The 23,498-nt window shown below is 34.4% G+C and overlaps 1 protein-coding gene across 3 annotated transcripts; it reads left to right on the top strand.

The window, feature by feature from the left end:
- On the top strand, positions 1 to 22,762 carry DLAT (dihydrolipoamide S-acetyltransferase). 3 transcript variants are annotated; one of them, XR_012488398.1, is made up of 15 exons: positions 1 to 382; positions 803 to 904; positions 1,225 to 1,349; positions 1,522 to 1,666; positions 3,758 to 3,884; positions 8,311 to 8,498; positions 10,211 to 10,367; positions 14,184 to 14,251; positions 15,309 to 15,410; positions 15,760 to 15,867; positions 18,004 to 18,119; positions 20,062 to 20,224; positions 20,492 to 20,628; positions 21,004 to 21,382; positions 22,233 to 22,348. XR_012488398.1 is itself a non-coding variant. In XM_074304266.1 (14 exons), the coding sequence occupies exons 1-14, from the start codon at positions 110 to 112 to the stop codon at positions 21,131 to 21,133; spliced, it is 1,941 nt and encodes a 646-aa protein (XP_074160367.1). In that variant the 5' UTR covers positions 1 to 109; the 3' UTR covers positions 21,134 to 22,762. The 3 variants fall into 3 exon arrangements, 1 of the variants encoding a protein (XP_074160367.1); XR_012488399.1 differs by having other exon boundaries at positions 20,062 to 20,294; positions 20,390 to 20,628; positions 21,004 to 22,348; XM_074304266.1 differs by having other exon boundaries at positions 21,004 to 22,762.
- The last annotated feature ends 736 nt before the right edge of the window (positions 22,763 to 23,498 follow it).

The following is a 23,498-nucleotide window of genomic DNA, read 5'->3' as shown; positions in this document are numbered from 1 at the left end:
TCACGGCGCGGCTGACGGCTGTGCCGCACCGTGGTCGGGGAGGTCACTCAGGAGACGGTGGCAGCGGCTGCAGCGGCTCCGGTCCCGGGTGCAGCCTGTCGGTGGCACAATGTGGCGAGTGTGCGCGCGGCGGGCCCGGTGCGCGGCCCCGCGGACAGGTTTCATAAATCCGGCCGCAGCCCCGAGGGAACCCCTCAGCGGACCGGCCCCAGTCCCAGCCGCGATCCCGAGGCTTGCCCGTTCTTCCCATAGCGGGACTAGGGCGCTGCAGTGCTGGGGTCCTAACTCTGGCTCCGCGGCGGCGCCGCGGGCTCGTTCGCTGCTGCTACAGCTCTGGGGGACGCCGGGCCGACGCTGGTACAGTCTCCCTCCGCACCAGAAGGTGAGGCCGCCCCATCCGCCTTCCTTGGAAAGACCTCCGGGCCCAGTCCCTGACCCTTGACCCGGGAGTCAGGGGCCTCCTCGCCGGGGTCGGCCGGTGGGAAGGTCTGACCCGTAGCGAGTTTCTCCCCATCCTGCCCTTCCCCCCCTCCCCATCGCATCCCCGTAGCTGCAGGCCGGGAGGGGACTTGAAGCGCCTCTGGGACTTCTCGTGAGTGACAGACTGAAAATGTCAACTGAAAGGTAGCATTCTTCTTGCCAGATCCACAGAGCCCAGTTTGGCACTGACAGGGGCTAAAGGCCAGGAGCTGTAGCATCTCACCGAGCTGCAGAATAGGGCCCCAGAGCCAGTGAGGGACCTATAAAGAGGTAAGAAGCTGTGCTACTCTTTTTTGAAAGCAGGTGTCTCTTTTCTTTCCAGGTTCCTTTGCCTTCTCTTTCCCCCACAATGCAGGCAGGCACCATTGCCCGCTGGGAGAAAAAAGAAGGTGAAAAGATCAATGAGGGTGACCTTATAGCAGAAGTAAGTAGTTTGGAGAGCTGCTAAACTTAATACGTTTTCTGATTAGGTGCTTCATAACTAACAATGCTAGTCTTACTTTAATTCTTTCTTTGGGTAGTAATCTGACATATGCTGCAACTCTGTATTTGTTTATCTTAGGTAAATTTCTCAGTGCCACAAATGACCAAGCTGATTTTTGTCAGAGAAACCTTTATCAATTTCTGTAATCTTTTTGCAGAGGTGGAAGCTTTATTTCCACTTTGAGTTTTAATGCTAGATTAAGTTAATAAATGTCCAGTGTGGCTGTAAGTATTTAAATACCCCATGTCTTCTGTTTAAAGGTTGAAACGGACAAAGCCACTGTTGGATTTGAGAGCTTAGAAGAGTGCTACCTGGCTAAGATAATTGTTCCAGAAGGTACCAGGGATGTTCCAATTGGAGCAATTATCTGTATCACAGTTGAAAAGTAAGTACGCTTTTGGTTGCATCTGTTTGAAAATTACTCTCATGTAATATAGATATTGATGTGTTTGAATCTAGAATTGAATCTAGAATTGAGAGATGATCTGAAATTTCCTTTTCCTCTATGCTTTATAAGGATAACTAAAATATTTCTATGTATGTTTTCCTTACCTTAGGGCAGAGGATGTGGATGCATTTAAAAACTATACCCTGGATTCCACTGCAGCAGGCCCTCCACCAACCTCCACAGCACCGCCCCCTGCTTCTACAGCTTCACCTTCTGCCCAGGCTCCAGGGAGCTCATATCCTACTCATATGCAGGTAAATCTTAACTTATTGAACTTTCTCAAGAAACAGAAATATATTATAGGGTATTTTTCTACACAGATGAAACATTTGCCATTTAATAGTAAATAACAACCAAGAAAATCAAGTTATTCCCATGCCTGGAGGGTTCACTTAAGCCTAATCTTTTTCAAAATACTTAAATTCTTTTAAAGTTCAGGTCCTCCCTCTTCTGTGTTCTCTTCATTGATTCTTAGTTCTTACTGCTCTTTTCCTTCTGTTTACCTATGTATTCCTCTGTGAAATATAAGCAGCTTAAAGGCAAGGATTTCTTTTCTTTGTATTTCTGGTGTTTGCCACAGTCTCTTACATTTAGTGAGCATTTACTGTAGGAAATGAGTTTTATTACTACGTCTGTGACCTTGGACAGCTCCTTTGACCTTTCTGAGCCTGGGTTTCTCCACCTGTAGAAGTTTAAAACTTCTTCCTTCCATTACAACATTTAAGCCTATAATCAATATTTTTAGATATTTTTTTTTTTTGTAAACCTATTATAACTTAAATACAGAGATGGTAATCAAATTCCTTTTTTTTTTTTTTTTTTTATGATTATGATCCTAAATTTGAATGGGATGGTTCTTATCTTTCATTTACTCTATATAGCTTTCTGCTACCCAAAACAACAATATTGATACTATATTAAGTTAGAAAACAGATACCCAATAAAGGATTTTTTTTATATGTGTAAGTAAGCATCTTATATGTTTAGAAATAAAAGACATTAAATAGGGTCATCTTATAGTAGAGATATATTTTATAACTAAACCATAATTAGCAAGGTAAATATTGAGTTAGGTCAGATTTACTTGAAACAGATTTAGTATCTTATCTATTCTTGAAAGATGTATTCTTTTTGGAAATAAAAAATGGAAACTAATAGTATCTCCCCTGAAATTTGGTTCATACCAGAATATCATTTATATAATTTTATAATTTGCCACTCTGTGGCACTTTGTAGAGGTTTCCAAAAAGAAACTGTTTCTTTTTTGGGGGGAAGAGTGGTTTTATAATATCATACTCTTAGAATTGCTTTTCTGTTCCCAGTGAGAAGATCGTGCATTTGCTTTAAGTGTGTGTACGCTCATTGTATTCCCTTGAATAAGTTTTAATTGAGCCCCTTCTCTTTTGTTAGTTTTCCTTTATGTGCTATATTCAGACTGCCTTAATCCATCCTAAATAATTCAAAGATTTTTAAAAATTATTCCATTAGTCTTAACTTAGGAATCAAATGATGATAGATTTTAGAAGGAAGATTGCTTTTGATCTGAGTTACCTAATTTGCTGTTGGGGGTGATATATGAATAAAAGCAAGCATCATGATGGTGATTGTAGAATTGTGACTCTGAAAAACTGCTGGATAGCTTTTTAGAAAACTGCAACTAAGTACCTGCTATAGTAAGTTTAAAAATCCTTGTTGAAAATGTTTTGTGGCTTATTTCTTTGTTAGAGATCTTGGAAGAATAACCCGGAGCAATTGTGAAAAGATAAGACCAACATTTTTTCAAATCTCAACTGGAATACAGCAAAACCTCCTTTTCACAGACTGGATTGGAATCATGGTCATGCCATAAAAATAGAAATTGAATTTGATCAAAAGAAAATATTTTCCTAGCCAAAAAAGAAACATTATGCTTAAATTTTTGTGCCATTAATGCTGATTGTTCCAGGTTATGAGATAGCTTGAGGGAAATTTCAACAGATTTCTTGGTTACTACTGCTTTGGTGAAAGACCAAAGGTTATTCATGAGCATTCCTTGTTTCATAGGAAATTGAACTGATACACAACAAATTTTGCATGTAAAGTACAATCAAAATGTTAGAAAATTACTGAGATTAAGTTGCTTTAATGATTTGGGCACTAGGAAGACTTAAACCTGGGTACTGTTGTGATTCCTATTCCAGAAACTTGATGTTTCAGTTAATGTGGTATAAGAAACCCCCATATATAGATACTTGACAGAGTGTGCCTACCTGGTTCTTTAACTTCTTGAGAGTTGCTAGTATGCCCTTCTGGTGCAAAGCAATATCTTACTCAGGTACCTTTTTTGTCTGTTTTTTGTTTTGTAGGTCCTGCTACCTGCCCTCTCTCCCACCATGACTATGGGTACAGTTCAAAGGTGGGAGAAGAAGGTGGGTGAGAAATTGAGTGAAGGAGACTTGCTGGCTGAGATAGAAACTGACAAAGCCACAATAGGTGAGATTTTTACCTTAGAAACTGACATAGCCGTACAGTAGGATAGAAGAATGTTCTCCTATCCCGTTAAGACTGGGTTAGTAGCATGACAATTTTCTAACTGGTAGTTTCTCTTGTGAGGACAAGTTTCATCATCAAAGTGATAAATAGTATTCTCATCTAGCAAATGTCTGTTCAGAAACTGTATTTGGATTAGAATTTATTTCACAGGCCATGATTGTGACATCCTTTAGATATTTTCTGGGAAGAAGAGAGATTCTAGAGAGGAGGTATTCTCACAAACCAGAAGAGAAAAGGAAGTAAATAAGAAACAAGGCTAAATAATCTTTTTTGGAGTTCATTTATAATTTGTTCATTTTCCTTTTTGGAGGCTGTGTTTAATTTTTTTGTTCATCTAGGCATTTTATGTTTTTGTAAATATTTTCAAGTTGTCAGTTTTATTGACATTGTTGGACAGAATAGTTTCTAATAACATTTCACTGGATGTGAATTTTCATTGGTTTTCTTTTATTTTTGATCATCTTACTAATATTTTAAAATAACTTCCTAATTTCATTTATTAATTGGTGTTTTGGTGGAATTTCTTGTTTTTATTTATTTAGTTTTGCTGGGGCAGTTGGGATTAAGTGACTTGCCCAGGGTCACATAGGTAGGAAGTGTTAAGTGTTTGAGACCAGATTTGAACTCAGATCCTTCATGACTTCAGGGCTGGTGCTCACTACCTAGCTGAACCTTATTTTTTATTTTTTGCTTTATTTGTTACTTTTGGTTTTTCAAGTTTTTATTTTTTTTTTCCCACTTATTTTATTGGTTTTGTAGATTTTTTTTTTTTTTTTAGTTGCATGCCCAATTCATAGGTCTTTTCTCTCTCTCTCTCTCTCTCTCTCTCTCTCTCTCTCTCTCTCTCTCTCTCTCTCTCTCTCTCTCTCTCTCTCTCTCTCTGAAAGTGCTTAGACATTTAAGTTTTCCCCTCAGGACTGCTTTGGCTCCATCCAAAAATTTTGGTAGTTGTCTCATTGTTATTATCTTTAACATTATCCATTGTTTCTGGGATAAGGTTCTTTGTACTGATTCTTTAGGATGACTTTTATGGAGTAGGATTTTCATTACATTGTGGTCAGTAAGGGATGTGTTTAGTATTTCTGCTTTTCTTCATTTATTTGTGAGTTTTTGTTAATTTTTTAATGCTGTAATATGTAGTCAATTTTTTAGAGTGCCATGTTGTGCTGAGAAGTTGATTCCTGTTCTTAATATTTGCACAAAATTGTTGCCTCTTTCACAAAATTCTATTTGGAACCTTAATTTCTTTCCTGGTTTTTGCTTTGTTTTGTCTTGTTTTTGTTAAGAGTTATATAGGTATAAATGGAGTATGTCATTTCTCCGTGTTTAATTTTCCTTTTGAGGATTTAGATACTAAACCATTTGGTCCCTATATGATAACTATTAATAGAATTACTTCTTTATGATGCCTTTAAGCATAATGTAGTTTCTTTGTTTTTCTTTTTATCAATTATTTTTGCTGACATTTTATCTGAGATCTTGATTGGTATTCCTGTTTTTTGTCCTTTATTTGATACATGATTGTTATTTGAGCCTGTTATTTTTACTATATGAATCTTTAAATGTGTTTTTTATGAACAGCCTATATTGGGTTTGAACTCCGGTCCACCTGACTTCAGGGCTGATGCTCCATTCACTGTGCCACCTAGCTGCTTGGGTTTGCTTTCTAGTCCATTTTGCTTTCCATTTGTGTCTTATGGGTGATTTCATCCATAGGATTTATAGTTATAATTGTTGTGTATTTCTCTCTGTTCTGTTGTCTTTTCTTTTTTTTCCTCTGAATCCCTCACTCCCTCTCTTTTGTACTTGTGAGCTGTATTAAATTCATTCTTCTGCTTCTTTGTCCCTTTTCTCTTACTTTGCTTATTCCTGGGTTCTTATCCTTTCTTCCTTTTAATCCCCTCTTCAAAATCTACCTTCTGAGATTAGATTGTTTTGTTTATAACCAAAATCCTTCCCTTAGTTTGCTCTTTTAGCTTTTGTCTTATTTCCCCTTTAAATTGATTCTTTGTGTATTTGTGTTTTCTATGCTTTTTTCATTGACTAAGAACAAAATGAAGTTCTAGCACCAAAACCCACCTCTTCTCATTTTTTACTTGGGTACTTCTTATGTGAGATTTTTCCAAACTCTTTTCTAGTGTATTTGAGTTTCCCTTCATTTAAGATTCTTTAACTTTCTTTGGTGCTATTAGTTCTAAGGGTAAAGTTGTCTTCTTAGAAAGCAAAAACTTTATTCTTGTATAATTTCTAATAATTATACATCTTTTCATGACTTTTTTTTACTGAGGTAATTGGGGTTAAGTTGCCCAGGATCACAAAGCTAGGAAGTGGTTTTTTTTTTTTTTTTTTTTCATTCTAGGTTCTTTTAATAAAGAAGAAAAAATTAAGTCAATTTTAAGATTTAGTGTCAGACAATGGCATATGTCATCTTATTTTTTATTTATTTTGTTCATTTTGTTCATTTTTCCAAATTATCGCCTCCCTCCCTCCACTCCCTCCCCCCCCCCCCCATGGCAGGTAGTCCCATACATTTTACATGTGTTACAATATAACCTAGATACAATATATGTGTGTAAATACCATTTTCTTGTTGCACATTAATTATTAGCTTCCGAAGGTATAAGTAACCTGGGTAGATAGACAGTAGTGCTAACAATTTACATTCGCTTCCCAGTGTTCCTTCTCTGGGTATAGTTATTTCTGTCCATCATTGATCAACTGGAAGTGAGTTGGATCTTCTTTATGTTGAAGATTTCCACTTGCTAGGAAGTGTTAAAATGTCTGAGTGCAGATTTGTATTAGGGTCTTCTTGACTTAAGGGGTGGTGGTCTATCCACTGCATCATCTAGCTGCCCCCTTTTCATGACTCTTAATTCCTTAGATTGGATTTCAGTTTCTGTTTAGCTCTTTTCATCAGAAGTCTTCTATGTTCATGAAAGATTTGTTTTTCTTTGTAGTAATATATTAAATTTTGCTGTCTGAGTTGCTCTTGGTAGTAATGCTAAATCTTTTGGAAAATTGAACACCCAAGTTCTTTATAGTGGGTATCTGTAAAATCTCTGATAATATGGTTCCTTGGTACTTGAACTTTTTTCTGGGTTCTCATAGTTTTTTTCCTTTAACTTTGAAGTTTAGGATGAAACTTCTTGGGCATTTTATTTTATTTTATTTTGGAGTGTTTGGTGAATTCTTTTAATTTCACTGTATTTTTTGGTTCTATTAGATTTTTGAGCAGTTGTAATTTCTTGAAATATATTAAGGCTCTTCTTTGGTCATGGCTTTCAAGTTTTCCAGTCATTCTTACATTTTTCTGGAATTGAGTTGTGTTTGTGTGTGTGTGTGTGTGTCTATGTACGCATATGCACACTTGTTTTTACATTTCCTTACATTTTCCTTTTTTCTCCTGATCTTTAGACCTTGTTTTAATATTTCTTACTCATGTAATCAACTTCTCTTTTATCCATTATAATTTTCAGGAAGTCTTTTTTTTTTTTTTTTTTTTTTTCCCTTTAATCCAACCTGCAGCTTTGTCAAGGGAGTCCTTTACCATTGCTGTTCCTGGACAGAGTGTTATAAGCTACAGATCTGTTTTGGTGACACTACCCTGGTTGTCTACCCTGGCCCGACCCTGGTTTTGTTTTTAGGGGGCCCCAGATGACTTCTTATGCAGTTCTGGGGTGGAAGAAGATATTTATTTTGGTTTCTGTTTTGATTTATTGTTTATTCAGTGTCGTGTGAGTGTCATAGATTTGCTGGATATGTAAAACTTTGCAGCTTGCCCCTGATTTAGGCAGGAAATGAAATATGCACTTTCTCAACTCTATAAAGATGGATATCTGCATTTGATTCAAATCAGTTCTCACATAGAGAAATATCATGTATATTTGCATTCATAGAGAGCTATGAATTGTCTAAATTATCATTTTGGGTTCTCCCATGTTAACTGGTAGTCTGTTTTATTTTTCCAAAGTGCAATGTCTAGACCTGTGCTAGTGCCATTGGACTTGCTCTTTGAAATTCAACAAATGATTATTAAGCATTAATGTTACAGTTTGGTATGTTTGTACCCTTGACACTTCTGCCATGGGACAATTTGTTACAGTTCTGAATGGAAGTTACTCCCAATCTATAGTTTTCTCTCAAGGTAAAATTAAGCATTAGCCCTATCCCTTATCTTCACAAAACCACAAACTTAATTTTATTTACTCTATATGATTCACTGGATGTTTTTTCTTTAAGATTAATCTGTCAGAAGTAACTGATAATATAAAGGGAATTATTTTCAGTTAAAATCTCTGTGCTTTTGAGTTATCTGGAATAATGGAAACCTTTGGGTCACATTTAATTTTTTTTCTTTTTATTAAAGGTTTTGAAGTACAAGAGGAAGGATACCTGGCAAAAATTCTTATCCCCGAAGGCACAAGAGATGTCCCTCTAGGAACTCCCCTTTGTATTATTGTAGAAAAAGAAGCAGATATTGCTGCATTTGCTGATTATAAGCCAACTGAAGTAACTGATATAAAACCCCAAGCACCACCACCCACTCCAACCCCGGTAGGTATGACTCTAGAATTGAGGGAATGGGAGAGAGTAATATTCTTTGATACTTCCCAGGGTATGAATAGTTTGACCCTTATAGCTGTGTTTCCTGCTCTTTCTTGGAACCTGCTGCTGAGACCAAAGCATACTGAAATGCCCCAAGTATTGGTGTGACATGTTGTCTTCCTGCTTTAGATGTAGGAGCTCATGCTTTTGAAAGGTAAGGTTTCATTTCCCACTCTATTGGAATCATAGAAGCCAAAGAATTGGAGGGGCTTTCCAGGCCAGCACTCTGATTTCCCAGGCAATAGATAAATCACCTCTCAATAGTTTGAGAAGAGTATTCAGGTTCTTATTGAAAACTTGTAAGAATCAAGCTTATAGTATGTTATGAAAGAGGCCATTTTTAGACAGCTTTTATTCTTTCATATTGGGCTAAAATGTACTTTCTTGTAACTTTCACCTACTGGTTCTAATTTTTTTCTAAGTTACATGAAACAAGTCTCATCTAGTAAGTAACTGAAAAGGTTATCCTAAGCTAAAGATTTAGTGTGTCTTTAAGCTACCATGTCTATATTCTTATTTTACTCTGCTAGGTGTTGCTAAGGCATTATAACTAAATCATATGAGTTTGTACCAGCTAGGTTTTAGCCCAGTATTTTTTTTTTTTTTTTTTTTTTTTTTCTGAGGCTGGGGTTAAGTGACAGCTAGGAAGTGTTAAGTGTCTGAGACCAGATTTGAACTCGGGTCCTCCTGAATTCAGGGCCGGTGCTCTATCCACTGCACCACCTAGCTGCCCCAGCCCAGTATCTTTTGGAAAATATCAAACATGCAGATACTCTTAACCTGGTTATAAAAAAATACACCTTTCCTACATATTTTGACCAGTATGTTTGTTCCTCAAAATTTTTTTTTTTTAAACATTCAAGAAGTTTTAGGTGCTGCTTTTAAATCAAGTTAGTAACTCTGTTCTTTGTACTTGTGTCTGGTGCTTATGAATTATAGCTGGGGATGACTAGAAAAATTGTTTTAAAAAACCCCAACACCCTTGCACCCTCTCACCCTCCAAAAAAAAAATATTTGTAATATACCGGAATTCTTGACATTAGTATGACCATAAATAAAGAGGTCATTTCAGAGCTTCACAGGATCACAAAGATCATCAAGTTGAACTCCTTCGTCTTAGAGATAAGGAAATTGAAACTCAAGAGAGATTAATTGATTTAGGCTGCATCATGTAGCTGGTAATGGAGGCAGAAATTGAATTCAGGTCTTCCTGACTCCAGATCCAAGGCCCTACTCACAATGTTATGTTGCTTTTCATGTTTGTAATATACCATTCCATGGCATAAACTCCTATAAAAGCATTATAGTTGAGCTTTCTGTGCACTTTAGAATTATTTATGTATATAAGTCTAAAAGCAGTATTAACTATCACCTGAGATGATTTTTAAAATAATCTCATGTGTCTTTACCAACAAAATTATATTTTAGAGACTACTAGATCTTTCTCTAGTACATGAAAAAGTAGAAACTGACATACTTTCCGTTTGGTATAACTAGGCTTTGTGAAGATTAAGCAGATGTATAATCTTTTATAGAAAAGTTGATCATCATAGAAAATGTGATTAAAATAGCCCCTGACTTAGAAGAATATAACAGTTCTTGATCTTGGAAACTGACCTTACCAATGAGATACTAACTCCATTACTCCTTTTCTTTATAAGATGGCTGCTGTTCCTCCCACTACCCCACCTACAGCCACTGTACCTTCAGCTACCCGTCCAGCTGCTGCTCCTCCTAGTACAAAAGGAAGGATATTTGTGAGTCCCCTTGCAAAGAAATTAGCAGCAGAGAGAGGAATTGATCTTGCACAAGTGAAAGGTAAATCTTTTTTCTTTTTCTGAAAGCTGTTTTTGTTAAATGTTTAATTATGTTTTCTTGTTTTTATAAACAAGTATATTCATTTCCCGTATAACTCTTCCTTCACTTTCTTCTAAGGAACAATTTATAACAAAAAATAAAAAATGAGAAAAAGCAATTCAGCAAAATTAATCCATCATATCAGTCAAGATCAACAGTATATGCTACTTTCCACTTCAGTAGCCTTCTATTCTTTCACTTTTTCCTCTCCTCATCTAAAAGAGTCAAATTTTCATATTCTTCTAGATCTTGATCATTAATATTATATAGTATTCCTTTTTGAAGCTTTTTTGGTTTCCATTTACATTGTTGTATTCATCTTGCATTTTGATTTCTTTTTTTTTTTTTTTTAATCTCACTTTACCTTAGTTCATGTTTTCTTGTATTCTTCCTATTCATCATTTCTTATTCTATAATGATTTATTTTTTATTTATTTCTTGCTGAAGTAATGGGGTTAAATAGACTTGCCCAGGGACACACAGCTAGGAAGTGTTAGATATCTGAGGCCAGATTTGAACTCAGGTCCTCCTCACTTCAGGGATGGTGCTCTATCCACTGCGCCACGTAGATGCCCCCCATAATGATATTTGTTTTAAATTTAAATATTTTTTATTAATTTTTATAATTATAACATTTTCTTTGACAGTACATATTCATAAGTAATTGTTTTTTTTTTTTTTTACAACATTATCCCTTGTACTCCCTTCTGTTCCAAATTTTTCCCCTCCTTCCCTCCACCCCCTCCCCTAGATGGTAGGCATTCCCATACATATTAAATATCTTATAGTATATCTTAGGCACAATATATATGTGCAGAACTGAATTTTGTTGTTGTTGCTGTTGTTAAGGAAGGATTGTATTTGGAAGCTAAAAATAATCTGGGAAGAAAAACAAAATAAAACAAAACAATGCTCACAGTTTATACTCATTTCCCAGTGTTCCTTTTCTGGATGTAGCTGATTCTGTCCATCATTGATCAATTGGAATTGGATTAGCTCTTCTCTATGTTGAAGATATCCACTTCCATCAGAATACATCCTCATACAGTATCATTGTTGAAGTGTATAATGATCTCCTGGTTCTGCTTGTTTCACTTAGCATCAGTTGATGTAAGTCTCTCCAAGCCTCTCTGTATTCCTCCTGTTGTTGGTCATTTCTTACAGAATAATATTCCATAACATTCATATGCCATAATTTACCCAACCATTCTCCAATTGATGGACATCCATTCATTTTCCAGTTTCTAGCCACTATGAAAAGGGCTGCCAACAAACATTTTGGCACATACAGGTCCTTTTCCCTTCTTTAGTATTTCCTTGGGATATAAGCCCAGGAGTAGCACTGCTGGGTCAAAGGGTATGCACATTTTGATAACTTTTTGGCCATAATTCCAGATTGCTCTCCAGAATGGTTGGATTCTTTCACAACTCCACCAACAATGCATCAGTGTCCCAGTTTTCCCACAGCCCCTCCAACATTCATCGTTATTTGTTCCTGTCATTTTAGCCAATCTGACAGGTGTGTAATGATACCTCAGAGTTGTCTTAATTTGCATTTCTCTGATCAATAGTGATTTGGAACACTTTCATATGAGTGGAAATAGTTTTAATTTCATCATCTGAAAATTCTCTGTTCATATCCTTTGACCATTTATCAATTGGAGAATGGTTTGATTTCTTATAAATTAAAGTCAATTCTCTGTATATTTTAGAGATGAGGCCTTTATCAGAACCTTTAACTGTAAAAATGTTTTCCCAATTTGTTACTTCCCTTCTAATCTTGTTTGCATTAGTTTTGTTTGTGCAGAAACTTTTTAATTTGATGTAATCAAAATTTCCTATTTTGTGATCAGTAATGGTCTCTAGTTCTCCCTTGGACACAAACTCCTTCCTCCTCCACAAGTCTGAGAGGTAAACTATCCTATGTTCCTCTAATTTATTTATGATCTTGTTCTTTATGCCTAAATCATGGACCCATTTTGATCTTATCTTAGTATGTGGTGTTAAATGTGGGTCCATGTCTAGTTTCTGCCATACTAATTTCCAGTTTTCCCAGCAGTTTTTGTCAAATAATGAATTCTTATCCCAAAAGTTGGGATGTTTGGGTTTGTCAAATACTAGATTACTATTTTTATTCACTATCTTGGCCTCTGAACCTAACCTATTCCACTGATCAACTAGTCTATTTCTTAGCCAATACCAAATGGTTTTGGTGACTATTTCTTTATAATATAGTTCTAGATCAGGTACAGCTAGACCACCTTCATTTAATTTTTTTTTTCACTACTTCCCTTGAAATTCTCGACCTTTTGTTGTTCCATAAGAATTCTGTTGTTATTTTTTCTAGGTCATTAAAATAGTTTCTTGGGAGTCTGATTGGTATAGCACTAAATAAATAGATTAGTTTAGGGAGTATTGTCATCTTAATTATATTCGCTCGGCCTATCCAAGAGCACTGAATGTCTTTCCAATTATTTAAATCTGACTTTATTTTTGTGGCAAGTGTTTCATAATTTTGCTCATATAATTCCTGACTTTCCTTTGGTAGATATATTCCCAAATATTTTATACTATCGACCGTTATTTTGAATGGAATTTCTCTTTGTATCTCTTGCTATTGGATTGTGTTGGTAATGTATAAAAATGCTGAAGATTTATGTGGATTTATTTTGTATCCTGCAACTTTGCTAAAATTCTAAATTATTTCTAATAGCTTTTTAGCAGAGTCTTTGGGGTCATCTGCAGAGTGATAGTTTGATTTCCTCATTTCCTACTCTAATTCCTTGAATCTCTTTCTCGGCTCTTATTGCCGAGGCTAGCGTTTCTAGTACTATATTGAATAGTAATGGTGATAGTGGGCAACCTTGTTTCACTCCTGATCTTACAGGGAAAGGTTCTAGTTTATCGCCATTACGTATGATGTTTACTGATGTTTTACTGATGTTTATGCTCGTTATTATTTTAAAGAATAGTCCATTTATTCCTATACTCTCAAGCATTTTTAGTAGGAATGGATGTTGGATTTTATCAAATGCTTTTTCTGCACCCATAATGATATTTAAACACATTGCAGGTTGTTTGGCTATTCTTCATTCAGTGAGGTGAAAAGAAATTTTAAAGGGATGTTTTGTGATCATTTTTCTCCTTTAGGCTGACAGGATATGTGTCCTTGTGGGGAAAAGCAAACTCTTTTCTGCTTTTGCAGTATATGACATGAGTGCTTACTATGTGCCAGGCACTGTGCTAAACACTTTAAAATTATCTCATTTGATCTTCACAACCACCCTGGGAAGTAGATGCTATTATCATTCCCATTTTAGATGAAAAAAGTGAGGCAGATAGAAATTTAGTGATTTCCTGTATAATCTATGTTGAATTCTCATTGGGGCAGGGGAAGGAGGAAAGGAGAGAATCTGGAACTCAAAATTTTAACAATAAATAATTGTTTTTACATGTAACAGGAGAAAAATAGAATTCTAAAGAAAAAAAGGAAGTTAACTGATTTGCTTGGGCTGAAACATAAACATTTAGTAGATGTCTGATGGCAGATTTGATCCTTTCTAATCCTTTCTGATTCCAGGACCAATCCTCTGTCCACTGTATAATTTAGCTGACCCTGTATGGTATAGGAGACCAGACTCTTTTTGCAAAATTCTTCATGTGGTGTACTTTCATATGTTTAAAAATTGGTAGTTGAACTTATCCAAATTCATGTTTCATTAGTGCAGCAGTAATGACTACACTAGAAAACCAGTTGCATTCTTTTGTGTCTTCCAGGAACAGGTCCAGATGGCAGAATCATCAAGAGAGACATTGATTCCTTTGTGCCTTCAAAGGTTGCTCCTGTGAGTTGCTCCCTTTTGCTTCTTGTTCTCTATGAGGGTAATAGTTCTTTTGCAACAGTTTTTACTCTTTATTTGGTTTGTATATTACATTCTGGACTGTTGTGTGAAATTGGAAGCAGAAATATTTCCTCTGTTTCTATTTAAATTTAATAGTGTACAGTTATTGTTTTACCTTTCATGTTCAAAGATGCATTACTAACAGTATTAAAATGTATTTTGAGATTTTTGAGATTTTTCAAGTATCAGCAATCCTAGAATTTGCATCAATATCTTTACATATTGTATCTAATCCTAGTTGTTAAGAGAATAATTGGTCCTGGCTACTGGTTTAAATTTTGGACTGTATAATAGCAAATTTAACTTGCTCACATTAGCATTTTTGACCTTGACTTCATTAGGCCATTTTGGTTAGAGAATCATACTCATAAACTACCCAACAATACTATACTTGTTAAGATTGATAATATTTTCTTTTAATCCAGTCCTTTAATCGATGTAGGGAAACACCATTAAGGAAACTTCCTCTATATTTGCAGGTTAGCAACTATTCTGCCCTTGTGATTTTAGAGAATTGGCTGCTTACTATGAGCTTTTGCAACTGGTCTGTGATCAGAGCCAATTTGTGTTAATCACAGGAATTTATTCTTTTTGACTCCCAGGCCCAGTTCCCTATCCATTATATTATACTGCTTCACAAGCTGTGGAAAGAGATTGTATTTGCTCTTCAGTACTTAAGTAGAAAAGCCTTATTTTAAAGGGTGTTTATTTCCATGAAAATATGGGGGAGGTAATTACTCCAGTCTAAAAACTACCCAGTGGTATATATAGTGATTTATTGGAACTAATGCTTAAATATGAATGCAAAATGCAAAAACAGATCAAGCAAGTCCCTTCTGCCAATCAGATGTTTTGGAAATGACCATTCTTTTCAAGAAATTTCAGTATGTCTAAATAGGTCACTTGACAATATTGAGCTACCCATTAAGGATCTTAGACTAAGTTATTCTAAGATCAATTCCTGGTTTTTCAAAGTTCTTTTATAATTCTTTGTTCACAGGCTCCTCCTCCTCCAACAGTTGCCATGCCCTCTCCAGCTCCAGCAGTGGCAGCAGTTCCTACTGGAGTTTTCACAGATATCCCAATCAGCAATATTCGTAGAGTAAGTATTGTGTGCTTTTATAAATTTAGAAGCAGCTGCTGGGTTGACTGTTGTTAGTTATTAGATGTAAACTGGTAACATAGCGATTTCTTAATTAAGAGATGATGGCTGAGATGTTGAGGTAATTGGGATTAATTTGTTTTAATTAATATGATAGGAAAATATTAAGATAAAATGCAAGTTCCAATTCCCTAATCCTGTCTACTTCTTTCATTGCTGATTGGTTTGACAGTTACTAATTGTAAGGATTTTGGGGTAGGGTTGGGATAAGGGAGTATGAAGGGAATGACAGGAGAGAGAAGTGATGAAATTTTTACACAAGAAATTATTTATAAATCTTTTGTTTTAGGTAATTGCCCAGCGTTTAATGCAATCCAAACAAACAATACCTCATTATTATCTTTCTATTGATGTAAACATGGGTGAAGTTTTAGAAGTACGGAAAGAACTCAACATGGTAAGATGTTTGAAAATTCTTATTTGGGGTAGAGGGAGGGGGGGGATAATTTGGAAAAATGAATACAAGGGATAATATTATAAAAAATATATAATATAATAAAATAAAATAAAATAGGTTTTAAAAAAAAAAACAACTAAAATTTAGATGGTCTATATGCAATGTTTATAGATACTATGTGCCAAACACTTTATAATTATATCAATTAATTCTTTCAACAATCTTACAATTCTACTTACCTGGAGGTAGATGATCTTATTATCCCCATTTTACAGATAAGGAAAATGAGGAAAATAGAGATTGAATGAATTGACTAGAACCATTTTCATTTGTGTAACTTCAATGATTTCCATTTGCTATCAGTTTGTACATAGTTCGTTTTTCTATGAATTATCATAAAACATGTTAAAGCTAAGTTCTTATATAAAACTGGGAAGATAAAAAAAATTCTTATCTGGGAATAATTTTTTCTTATGTTGTGTCTTTATTCTAGGTCTGTTGAATAGTAGCTATTAACACCTCCTGATTACTAATTGATTGTATCTTGTTTTTATTCTTGATTAAAGTATCATGAGGAGGGGATCTGATTTTGTATACTAGCACATTCATCTTAATAGCGTGGTACCTGAGTTTTGTGTTTTCTTCCCTAAAATCTTTCCTAATGGATACTCAGCTGTGTGGAAGAAATCTGTTTTTCAGGAGATTGCAATGGTAAAAGATAGGATAGAGTTTGTAACTGCAATGTAACAAGAATGCACAGACATATTGTAGTTCAGTGCTAAATATTGTCCTTTTGTAGGAATTTGGGGAATCATTGGGAATAGTTGGAAAAGAAAGAGTGGGATTTAAGTTGATCCTTGAAGGATATGTAAAATTTGAGGGAACATTTCATTTTGGAAGAATGACTAAAGTAAAGGCCTTATCAAAAAGAATCTTGATTTGGGGGAGAGCAAAATCTTGTCTTCTGCCATTAATATAGTTTTAGATAGGTTATCTCTTTGGGCCTTGAGGTTCTTCTCCTTATTTATAAAATGAGACAATTGGACTAGAGTTATTCTAAGTTTCATTGTGATTCTAACAATGAGATTTTATGGATATCAGGATGATCATAAATTGTCTAAGGAAAACTAGAATAGACTATAGGGAAAAACTAGTTGGAGAAGCAAAGTGCATGTTTATAGAGTAATGTTGAAGAAAGAATAAGCTATTGCAGAAACATAAGAGTAATGTTGAAGAAAGAATAAGCTATTGCAGAAACATAAGACATTTAAAGTAATAATAGTCTGAACAAGGTGGGCAATATTGGGAATGAAGAAAAAGGAGAGATCTTTTGTGAAATTTGGTAACTGGATATTGGGTAAAGAAAAGGTGTTTTAAAAAATTGTTACATTTACCTACTTGAGTGTTTCTTTGGTGAATTGATATTGAGTACTATTTATGTTCATTGTGTCCATTTTAGTATTTGTGTTGCTTTTCTGGGCTTTTTACTTGAAGTTAAATTTCCATACTTTTTAGAAGTAGGTTCTACTACTTAGTGGTTAGCAGCATGCTTTGAATTACTCAGCCTTATTTATGTAACATGAAAAATCCTATACCATGCTCATAGCCAAATTGTTCCCTGTACCTTTGTTTTAATCATACTTCCAAATGCTGCATAAAATAGTACTTTGTAACAATACACATTTATATAGTATCATAGTATTAATAGTTTACAAAGCATTTTCCTCACAATTGCTTATGAGGTAAGTGACATAAGCATTATTATTTCATTATATAGACAAGACAACTGAGGTTTAGAAAAATTAAATTTCTTGCCCAATTTGTCATGACTTATAAAAACTGAGAATTTGAAATCATTTAACTTCTTTTTCTTTCCTTTATTTTTCCTAGTCAAATATTTATTGTTTTTGTGTAGCAGTTTCTTAAAGACTCTATAATGGAATTCATTCACCTCTAAATTTCATTTTACAGCAAAAGCCAAGGAAATTGATTCAGAATTTTGAACTCATGTTTCCAAAAAAAAATTTTTTTTTTCCTATGGGCCATCTATTAAGATTAAATTTTGCAACTTTTAAGATTGTATAGTTGAGGCTTTATGGAATAAGGAAATGGTAATAGGTTGTCTTTTTTCTTTAGACATTGGCAGGAAACAGTAAGATTTCTGTCAATGACTTTATCATTAAAGCTTCGGCTTTGGCCTGTTTAAAAGTACCTGAAGCTAATTCTTCCTGGATGGACACAGTTATAAGGCAGTAAGTATAATTTTGTTGGGGTAAGCTATTAATTACCAAGTGATATGTCCATCATTGTGTAGTTGTTTAGGGCCAAGGAAAAAACAGAAACACATGTCCTTCTATGAAAAAAATTCTGGTGCTGAATTTATACATATGAAACAATTCAAAACAAAGATAGTATTTAGTCCAATGTTTAATTATGTTATAAATTCTTAATGTTCAGGACAAGGAGAAAGTGATATATAAAAGCTTACATATAATGGATAGAGAGCTAGGTGTGGAGTCAGGAAGACAAGTTCAAATCTGGTCTTAGTTACTAGCTATAAAATGGGAATAAATAATAGCACCTATCTCCACCATTGTTATGATCAAATAATGTTTGTAAAAAGTGCTTTCACACAGTGCCTGGCATATAGTGGTAGCTATATAAATGCTTATTCCCTTTCTTATCCTTCCCATATTTTGACATCAAAGTCAGAAAACTTTGATTTAAAACCATTTAATAATAAATTGGGCAAGCTATTTTGACCTATTAGCTCATTTTTAAAAGTAGCTCCCATGTCTTACAAACGAGAGCACCATAATATAGCCTCTGTTGTCTTTTCTTTACTTGTCCCACCTCTTACTAGGTGCCTGATAGGACAGAGGTCAAATACCTATTTGACAAATAGGCACTGAATGACTACTGAAGATACTTCTCACATGTTTGGTACCACAGTCAAAAGGAACAGACCAATATGGAATCTGTGAAGTCTTTGTCTATTTTTACTTTTAGCCAGTATGACTAAGCTGGAGAATCACTAGGTTCACTAGGTTGGTAGTCTTAGGAGACTGGTTCAAATCCTGATTGACATTTACTAGTTGTGTGACCTTGAGCATGTAACTTAACCACTCTTGAACCTTAGTTTCTTTGACTAAAACTGGGGATAATGTTAACATTATCTACCCCACCAGGTTGTTTGCATAAAATTTAAAATGCTAAATTCAAACTATGGACTCCTGAGAGGCTACAGCAATCTATACATCAGCTCTATCTCCAACATAGTTTTCTGAACCAGGATTTGGGACTAACTGGGAATTAGATATCGAGTTACAAATAACTCAGTTTTTGTAGTAGGGGCTGCGCAGCTGAAAGTAGGATGTTCCTTTGTAGGAAGTACTTTTAATCCAACTTGATCTTTTCATTAATTTCATGCTCAGACATAGATAAGTCAATCATTATTAATAGTGAAAAACAGCAACATTGTATATCACACACATGTATTTGTATAGTATTTAATTTTTCTAATTGTTTCCAGTTTCAAAAATCTTCAAAATAACTATTATTTTGTGTCATGAATCCCTTTGGCAGTCTGGTGAAGGTTGCAGTTCTTAAAACAATATTTTTAAGTATATAAAATGTAGGTATTACAAAGGAAACCACTTATTGATGTTTCAAATTATTTTGTGTTTCAAATTATTTTTTTCAAATTATTTTGTGTTTCTTCAAATTTGTTTTGTTTCCTCTTTCAAACCTGAGGATTTTTATCCTTTGTGATAATCCTAGTTTGTACTGAAATTTTAGTTTGTGATAAGTTCTAGGTAGATTAACACAAACTTACAGGGTGATAGAATTTGAGGGTCATAAGGGACCTCAGGGGCCATTTGATCAAGTCTATATATAAATGGGTTTCCCTCACTATAACAAAGCAATTCAGTCTCTGTTTCAAAAACTGGAATCCCACCATCTCTCAAGGGCTATCCCAGTACTTTTCCATCTCTATCTCTCTCCTGTGAATTCCTTCAGCATTTTAGTTATAAAACACTTCATATAAAAAGTGCTTGTGTAAATGTCAGCTGTAATTAAGACTCCTTTTTTTTTTTTTTTTTTTTAAATTACCTTTGTTCAAAAGAAATGCTTAATAACTTTGATCATTAGGGTAATGTTTCCTTTTTTTTTTTTTTTTTTTTTCCCAAACAGAAATCATGTTGTTGACGTTAGTGTTGCAGTCAGTACTCCTTCTGGACTCATCACACCCATTGTATTTAATGCACATATAAAAGGACTAGAATCCATTGCTAATGATGTAGTTTCTTTAGCAACCAAAGCACGAGAGGGTAAACTTCAGCCACATGAATTCCAGGTAAATAATTTATGTTGACTTTAAAAATATTAAAACATTTTATTGACTACAAAATGAGATTCTGGATGTTGTAGGAAATTAAATAAACATAAGTTTAACTCTTAAATTTGAGTTTGATTATGTTAAAATGAAACATAAGGATTTTCTGATGTAACAAAAGCTTAGGCTTTTTAAAAGTACTTGTTTATGCAATAATTTACATATTTGAGGGAATAAATTAAAGCATTCTATTTTCTAATTTTAATTCTTTTTTTTTTCTCTTGTTAGGGTGGTACTTTTACTATCTCCAATTTAGGTATGTTTGGGATTAAGAATTTCTCTGCAATTATTAATCCACCTCAGGCATGTATTTTGGCAATTGGTGCTTCAGAGAATAGACTAGTTCCAGCAGATAATGAAAAAGGGTAAGTGTTATTTGGAGAAATGTAGTTGCAAAAGCATTAGACCGTTTTTTAAGCTGCATTTGATTTTGATATATTTATATATCCAAACAAGTAAAATTTGGAGGATGGAATTCAATTCTTTGGGGATAGAGTGTCTTTAATTTCTTCAGATGTAGCAAGCTATTAAATTCCATATTAAAAAAATTTTTTTCTTAGATGTTAAAGGACTGCACTTGAGCTTTCTGATCTGTCTTTTCAAGAAGTGAATTCAGGGGAGGAAGAGTGCACAGTTAATAGCATTATTGCTTATGGGGAAAGTTTTAACTTCTGGGATGCTTGTGTTTTGAAAATCCAATGACTGCTTTGAGAGTACTTAATTGTTTGTTTTTCCCTTAGATTTGATGTAGCCAGCATGATGTCTGTTACACTCAGCTGTGATCATCGGGTAGTGGATGGAGCAGTTGGAGCTCAGTGGCTTGCTGAGTTCAAAAAATACCTTGAAAAGCCTATCACAATGCTGTTATAACTACCTTGAGCAATTTCTACTCTATCCCAGTCACATTGGTTATTCTTAATATTTATATGTCAGTTAAACAAAGATGGTTCCTTTTTTATTTTAAGTTAGTCAATTATTTTTATTATCCATTTTGTATAGTTAAGTTATTTGTAATAGGCATTATTAATTTCATGAACTTTAAATGCCAATTACAACTAGTCATTGTGCAAATTTTTAATAAAATATACATTCAAATTCTGTGTGCTCCTAAGTCAAAAGGTACATGGCCTCCAACCCCTCAGTAGTTAGCATTTCCATTGGGAAATGCAGTAAAGCAACATTTTTTGGGTGGTGGGGAAGATGTTAAAATTCCAGTTTCTTTGGAATTTAAATTTTTAGTTTTCTTCGCTACACAATTCCTTGTCAATGTGGGTGGAGTTAAAGCCTCATCAAAAATAAAATTATAAAACAGTTAACTTTTTTAATTTGCTAAAAAAAAAAATTGGACCATCTAGTTTTGACTGTTTCCTGTTACATTTTTCTAAAAATTTGATGTAAACAGTTGTTTTCCATCTTGTAACGAAGAGAGCATGAAATGTGAGCAGACTTTGTAGAACTGAAGTGAAAGGTCAGAATTTCACACTTTGTACTTGACACTTGCATTCATCAGACTGTTACAGCTGTAGGAGTAGAAGCCTTTTATACAAGAGTAATTGATAATTTGTAAGTAAATTCTCAAATGGATTCCATAGTCATGCATCTTTGGAAAATTACACCAAATAATATTATGTACATAGTAAGATGCTGGTCACTTATGTTGGACATGTGCCAAAATCCATTCATTGTCATGTCCAATCTGAAAAAAAATAAGAGGGAGAGGGAATAGTGAACCATTGGAAATGTTTTTTTTAAAAGAAGGGGCATGTATTAATTGGTCAGTGATTCCACTGGAAAGAAAAAAATGTTAAATGTTTTTTAATTATTTTGTACTGTTTGAGTTGTCTTACATAAAATAAGAATGCACTAAAAGTCCTCTGTGAAGAAGTGTGTCTTATGGTGAGCAGGTAAATATTTTACTCCAATTGGTTATAGTTGCTTTATTTTGGAAGGGGATTGGGGTCATGTACAGGATAATTGAAAATAATTGGAAATTATATCAATTCCAGGCTTTCTGTTGAATCATTGTGTTTTAATAATTGTTTGGAATTGTTAATGACTATTTAAAATAAATCTGACCAGTGCTTCCTTGTGTGTGTAATGTGTGAACCTAGCCGTAGGTACTTTGAGCCACAGAAGTTCACTTTTTCATTGTTTAACCTTAATTTAAGTGTCTGAGCAGACATGGGTACACATGTACAGCTGACACTCCATTCTATCTTCATGATTTATCCTGCTGTACTGTTATGAAAATGTAATCCTAGAAACTAACCTGACCTTTCTGGTATAAGTGATTCTAGCTTGAAGGGAAAGTTATATGGGAAGAAATAACTCATTACAAGGGACCACTGTCTGAACGAGCCAGATTGGATGCAGGTTTGTCAAACTATTCTTAAAAGATATATTATTCTCTGTTGCTATTGCTTAAGGCTCTGTATTTCCCTTGTAAAATGAGCAAAAACCCAGAAGGTTGCATATTAATAAAAATTATTTTATTCTTAAGTTATGGAAATTGATCTGGAATGTTTGATACAATCTATTTTCTTACTTCATACTGAAAAAAAGTAAAATTAGGGATAGTGTTCTTTATTTAAAATGAGTATTAAAGAATTAAAAGTAAATTACACATTTTTAATGTGTCTGGTTTTAATTTCTGGTATGTCCATATTCTGACATTAACTTTAGTAAACATTTCTGAAAGCTATAGAAATCTGTAAATCTCTTGGTACAAAATTTTGAGTTAAATTTTTTATATAACAGAAAGCTGCAGACATAAGAAACAGTTTATTGAAAATAGTGATACCTAGTGTCAAATGATTATGGTTTCATTTTTAATTCTGAGACAAAAGAATGGAAGACATACATTTCTGAAAAACTGAGTCAGGACTTTTGTTCTAAGAACAGTAGATGTGAGGTTCACTTAGCTTAAGTTTGAAGGGTAAGACTTTTCAAAATCAAATGAGATGTTTAGGAGAAAGCAATACATAAATCTCTGCTGCATTAGGGTATAGGCAGTTTTTTTGCAAGCAATCTAAACAGGCCACTTCTTTATTATCATAATTAAATTAAAAATGTAAAGAACTCATTGTGTTTATTTGCTTTTTTTTAAGCAGTCACAAACTTGATTTGGTAAAACAACTACCCTAAATGCTCTTAACATCATAAGTTTGGAGTGGGAAAGGATCTCAGAGGTCCCCTAATCTAGCTTTCATTTAATGAAAAAGCTTGAGAAGTGACC

This window comes from Sminthopsis crassicaudata, chromosome 3 (assembly GCF_048593235.1).
Source record: "Sminthopsis crassicaudata isolate SCR6 chromosome 3, ASM4859323v1, whole genome shotgun sequence".
NCBI lineage: Eukaryota > Metazoa > Chordata > Mammalia > Dasyuromorphia > Dasyuridae > Sminthopsis > Sminthopsis crassicaudata.
The sequence above is the reverse complement of the archived record's forward strand: the minus strand, read 5'-3'. Positions and strand labels throughout refer to the sequence as shown.